This window comes from Macrotis lagotis, chromosome X (assembly GCF_037893015.1).
Source record: "Macrotis lagotis isolate mMagLag1 chromosome X, bilby.v1.9.chrom.fasta, whole genome shotgun sequence".
In the NCBI taxonomy this organism is placed as follows: domain Eukaryota; kingdom Metazoa; phylum Chordata; class Mammalia; order Peramelemorphia; family Peramelidae; genus Macrotis; species Macrotis lagotis.
The window spans coordinates 148,795,302-148,801,301 of record NC_133666.1 but is presented as its reverse complement, the minus strand read 5'-3'; the positions used below and the strand labels follow the sequence as shown (position 1 = coordinate 148,801,301).

Sequence of the window (6,000 nt, the reverse complement as noted above, 5' to 3'; positions counted from 1 at the left end):
ATCTGCTGGACCCTCCATCTCTCGCCTCTTTTCGTCTGACTGGTTTTCTCAGACTCTGTAATTCCGTCTTTCTCCCTCTCTCTCTCCCTGAGTCTCCCTGGAGTGGTCCCAGCCGGGCTGAGGACAGCAGGCTGGTGATAGGCGGTGGCGCTGACAGGAGGAGGAGCTTAGAACTCCGGGTCTAGCCCGCCCTCTGCTATAAGCCTCTTTGCAGCTTTCTCTCTCCATCTCCTCTCCTCCTCCTCCTCTCTCTCTCTCTTTCTCTTTCTCTCTCTCCCTCTCTCCCTCCCTCCCTGAGCGTCCCTGTAACTGAACAGTGAAAATTCACATTGTGGATCCGCTAACAGGCGCAGATGTCATGTGAAAACGCACATGTTCTGCCATCCACACAGCCTTCCTTTCTTTCCTGCCCCCCCTCCTTTTTTGCTCCTTTCCCCTCTTCTTTGTAACTAACCAAACCACCATCAACTCCTCCTCCTTCTCTTCCTCCTCCTCCTCAGTCCAAGTGATCACAAAAGAAATCTTCTGAACCGGTGGTGACATTTTTTTTTTGAAAAGCAAATACATTTGGAGAGAAAGACAACAAAACAAAACAAACCCAGGCACCAATCAGACAACATATTTTCACCCTTCCTGAAAACAACCACCACAAACAACAACAACAAAACCCCACCTGACCAAATAGTCACCACTACCACCACCATCATTATCATCATCACCATTATCATCAAAACCAGTTAAGACGGCAGAGGCCTCAGTAGCCACACAGCAGCCAACACCAACAACTGGCAACAATAACAGCTTGGGAGGGATGGTTTTCTCGGCAGAACAGATCTTCGGCTGCAGCCTCCACTCGTGCTGAGAGGGGATTTTTGTGCTTTCCGAGGTGCGGGCTGGTTGCAGCTTCATGACTGCGTGGAGTGAGCATCAGCAACACCATGCGAGGTAAGGGAAGAGAACTCCGAGGGGGAGGCGGAGTGGGCAGGTCGGAAGGCAAAAAGCTCTGGAGAGATGGGTTCACATTTGAAGATGGGATGGGATGGGGGGGAGGGAAGCGCTGGGGATGAGAAGCTCAGTGGAAGGTAAAGGAAAAGCTTGAGAACCAGGAATTTCATCGAGTTAGTATTTATTGAGAAGGCTGAGAGTGGCCTTGTTGGATAAAGTTTTGCAATGATGTTGCTACTGATTGAGTTTTGTTTGGGTAGGAGAGCACAAGCTTTTGTTTGTTTGTTTAGGACTCGGGGAAGAGGAATATTCTCTAGGAGAAACTGGAGTTTCTACTTGAGTTACTTGCGCTGAAATCTCTCCTTTTTTTCCTGTTGTTTTCTGGAATCATGGAAGAGGAGTAGGATGACTGGGGAAAGGGGAAAAGGGAAAGCATTTCATCCCGCTAATATTATTTGGTAAACTACAAGCGCCATACATGCTGCTCGCCAACTCCGGCTTGGCAAGATTGGGGGATAACATCCACTCCTGGGAGCCGGGGATGGGCGGAGTAGCTGCATGCAACCCAGCCCCTGGAGCTCGGGGAAGTGCGGTGCATTTTTCCTGAGCGTGTAAATGTTTGGTGAACTTGACTTCTTGACTTGAGGGGGGATAGGCTGGAGTGATGAAAGGGGGAAATATGAACTATTGGGCGAGGGTCAGGTTGTGGAAACACTAGTCCCCTCCTTATCTCTTGCTGCTTCTCAGCCCAGAGTCAATGTTTCTGGGACGCTAAAGAGGCGCCCCCCCCCCCGGACGGTGGACGGGGAGGGAGTGGAAGGGGCCACGCGGGGTGGAGTGGAGAGGGGGGTTGTGTTATAGAAGTTAGTTCTCTCCGCGACTGAGCTTGTGTTGGGTCGGGAAGGCAGCAGTTACTTGGTTTTTTTTTGAGCGCTCCCTTTTCCATCTGCTTTCCAAGTGAAAGAGCATAAACTAGAACCATATCCCCCACTGTAGCTTCTAGGGATAGTGGGGAGCCCGGGAGATCCCAGGAGCAGGGTGCTGGGACGAGGGTCTTGGGAGACACCCGTGCAAAGCTATTTTTGTCTGCCTCTTCCTCTCCTGTGGTCCCTCGATGCAGGACTGTCAAAATATTTTCTCACTCGGTGCGAGTCGATTCCGCCCACCCCCATTCTCCCCGTTGTCATCCTCCTTTTCCTCCTTTCTCTTATCCCCACTCTTCTCTTTTTTTCCCTAGAACTTGGAGCTGACTCATTCTTTTCCCCTTCCGCTCCGCAGGCTCCTTGCATGTCAATGCAGCCGGGACTGGCTGGAGAGCGAGCTCTCTCCTCTGTGTGTTCTCCTCTCACGTTGTTGGGTCGCTTCTGGTTACTGCTATTCCCTCCCCCCGCCTATTAAACTCTAGCCCCACTTCTCTGGGTCTCCTTCCGCTCTCCTTTCCTCTCTCCAAACCCGCCACTATTCCCTGATCACTTCGTCCACGCAATCCCACCAAAACACTCTCTGCCACACCAAGTCACTCAAAGTTAGGAACAGCGCCGGATACACTTCAGCTTCCGCCACTTAATGACTTTGAAAGGAAGGCGAGAGTTTAGAACTGCAATTAAAATGTCTCTGGTTTCTTTATTTTACACACACACACACACACACACACACACACACGCATATACACACGTGTCTCCATTTGTAAGATGTTGGGCTGTAGTTGGGGCCCACCGGACAAGACAGGTCTTGGGGGAAACTAGGGGGTTGCTGATCATCTCACTCCTCCCTCTGCCAAAGCAGAGAGAGCAGTAGACAGCATCCACCCAGCTCCCTTCTCCATATACATGCTTTCGTCCTTAGCCTCTCCTTGAAGTGTGATCCCTGCACAACTGATAGAAACTGCCAGCCCCTCTAGGTTGGGACCGCGACGTAAGGACGGGAATCCGCTGTGAGCGTGCACAAGTTTGTGTCTGCTGGGACAGAGAGGGGAGGGCCCACGTAATACTGTGTTACATGGAAGAGAATTGTGGGTGGCTAATGGTAAGAAACCCTCGTGGGAAAGTTCGTGAGTCCGTGGATAGTAGGTTAATGTAAATAGGATATGGTTCGAGAGTCTTCGCTATTGATCTTGTTTTGATGCGTGTGTGCTCGTGTGTGTAGTTCAAGGCTAGTCACGTGTTCCACTGACCAACTTCTACGAAGAAGTGAGGTGGGTGGGCAGGGGAGAGGAGGTCACTGTCTCTTCTTCCCCTTCTCCCTCCCCCTCCAGCACTTAGTCTACACAGAACGATTGTTCAGCCTTAAGAAGCCCCAGACCCCCTTCATTTTCTGTCATTTCTTATCAATTCTCTTTTTCTTACTTCCTTTATTTCGTAGCAGAAAACTGCTCTTCCAGATGCGTTAGTGTACATAGTTGGGGGGGGGGGGGCTTGGCGGAAGATGGGGGGTGGGAGAAGCACGCCTTCACTGCTTGGATCTGGAGCACGACCGCTAGAGGTTTTAAAGTTCCCCTAAACACACACACACACACACACACACACACACACACACACACACACACAGTCAAACTGCAAAAACAAAAAAATAAACCTGGCGATGGAGAAGGGGAAAGGCGGATAGCTCTAAGTCTTCATTCCGCTTGCCAAGATTAAACAGATTTTTTTTTACGTGTCAATAATATTCACTTTGGAACCCACAGGAGTGCTAGACTTAACTGTTCCCACAGGGCTAATGGATAAGGAAGAATTTGAGATTTCTGTCTCTCTGTCTCTCTGTCTCTCTCTCTGTCTCTAACACACACACACACACACACACACACACACACAGAGAGAGAGAAAGAGAGAAAGAGAGAGAGAGAGAGAGAGAAACAGATCCTTGAGTTTTCTGACTTTTAATTTTTTTCTATTTTATTTATTTATCAAAAAGAACACGCCCCCATTACTAATGCCAAGAAATTGTGATTTTTACCTTTCTTTTCCAAGGCATACAGGACTTTCAAGAGAATAAATATTAAAAAGGTGAAATAACAACAGGGCAGTCCCCGCCTCCCTATTATTACTCCACCCCTTTACCCTCTGTGAATCTCCTTTAGAATGTCCTCCAATCAGTGATTTTTGAAAAAGTGGACCTGAGGGGAAAGGAAACAGTTGAGAAAATATTCTGTCTACTCCAGGAGCCTTTAAGTTTGGTGTGAATATAAGTGTGAAGTTGGGCAAGAGAAGGGAGAGGGGTAGCTCAGTGATCAGCTTTTGATTCTTGAGTTCCTTATCAAACTGAGAAAAAAATCCTCTCCCTCTTTATTACAAAGAATATGTTTTATACAATAATAGGATAGGTTTTAAAACTGGAGATGACTCAAGTTCAACCTTCTTATTTTACACATGGGGAAACTGAGGCCCAGAGATTTGTCCCAAGATCACTGACAGTAAGTTGCAGAGCAAATATTAAAAACTAAATCTTCTTGGGGACCCACTATTGGGTTTTTTTTCCCCATACTCCACTCCCTCAATCTCATTCCTACCTTAGTTTCCAATACAAAGCCTTGGAGCCCTAGTTTGATTGCAATTGTGGCTTGGGTGGGAAATTTAAGGCGCTTGACTTTCGGCAAATAAGTACGGAGGGTACTGGTTCTGATCCTTACGTCGAACTTAGAGGTGGACCACAGTTCACCTCCTTGTCCTGAATTGAGTGGAAGATTCAAATTTACAGAATACTCTACTGGGACTGGGACCAGGGAAAGAAGAAAGTGGCGAACTTTATAGTAATCTGACTCCCAGACTTGTTTTCTTCCCCTTATTCCCAACAGAATTTCCCTTATTCAAGATTGGAGGAAGAGGGTGATTTTATTTCTTTTAGATTATTTCATTCTTTGTCTGAGTAGGGTGCGGTATAAGGGCAAATTCGCCTAAGAAAGCTTCTTCGCACATCACCAGTGTCTGCATTATTTAAAGGAATGACTTCTGAGAACGGGTTTTATTTGGGTACGTCCATAGATGAAAAAACAGTCTAAACCTGGATTTAGGACTTGCAGAGAGACAGGTGAGTTGTTTCTTATGTAGGAACAAAACTCAATCATTTTTTTCATTCATGTCACTACATAAAGCACTACACCTAAACTACAGGAAAGAAAAATCAGGGTAGTAGATTTAAGGTCAAAAGACCTAGGTTTTAATACTAACTCTGCTACTTAACTGCTAATAGAGAAGTTCCAGCAGATTTTAAACCCTGTTTAACACAAGGTATAAATGCAGTTGTATTCCCAGATTTGTGGACTACCCAATTATTGTCTATTATTTACTTTCCTTTTATTTTGATTAACTGATCTCTTTTATTTTAAATCTTACTTATAAAGACATACCAGTACATCTTCAAAACATTCTCCCAGCAGAACTGGTTATCTAGATTTGTAGAAATTCTGAGATTCTTCAAAAAATGTGCTATTGGTCCTTAAAAATTCTCAATAATGATATTTCTAATCAATGTCTTTCCTTCCTTCCACCCACACCTTTGAAAAATTCATTCCAACAACAAAGTAGTCAATTAATAATTTCTCATTAAAGTAATCAGAGAATGGACGTAATGCCCATATTCAAAGTCATCTATATAAAAGTCCATTTAAACAGTTCTGAAAGCCATGTTTCAGACATTAGAGAAATGATATTCAGAGCAACTAATTCTTCCTTATACTTTTAATTTGTTTGAAGCTATCTTATTAGGCTGTTTATTAACAATTATTATAACAGCAAAGGTTCACAATTAAGCAATTAGGAAATTCCTGAGGAAACCATTCACATCCTCCAACTATTTTTAATGTTTTTATATTAGCTATTAAACATCAATTTTGTGTAAAGAGTGCATATTTGGGGGAAAATTATTGAACAAGTTAATAATTGTCTAAATAATAACCATGATGCTACTTCTATGTTATCAGTTGATATTTAAAAAAAAAAAACATAAAGTATTTTACTTCCATCAACAAAACATTTTCCTTAATAAAAGGTAAAGATTTCTTGTATTATTATCCAAATAGTATGGTGTCATATTGCTGCAAAACTATTACTTTTGTTTTCA

At 44.5% G+C, this 6,000-nt stretch overlaps 1 protein-coding gene across 1 annotated transcript in view; it reads left to right on the top strand.

Annotated features, from left to right (window-relative positions):
• The first annotated feature begins 226 nt into the window (after window positions 1-226).
• The window catches only part of RORB (RAR related orphan receptor B), a 245,007-nt gene continuing 239,233 nt past the window's right edge, over window positions 227-6,000 (top strand). The window contains exon 1 of the mRNA XM_074208546.1: window positions 227-945. Coding sequence (XP_074064647.1) covers window positions 939-945 — 7 coding nt within the window. The 5' untranslated portion in view covers window positions 227-938. The remainder of the gene's footprint in view (window positions 946-6,000) is intronic.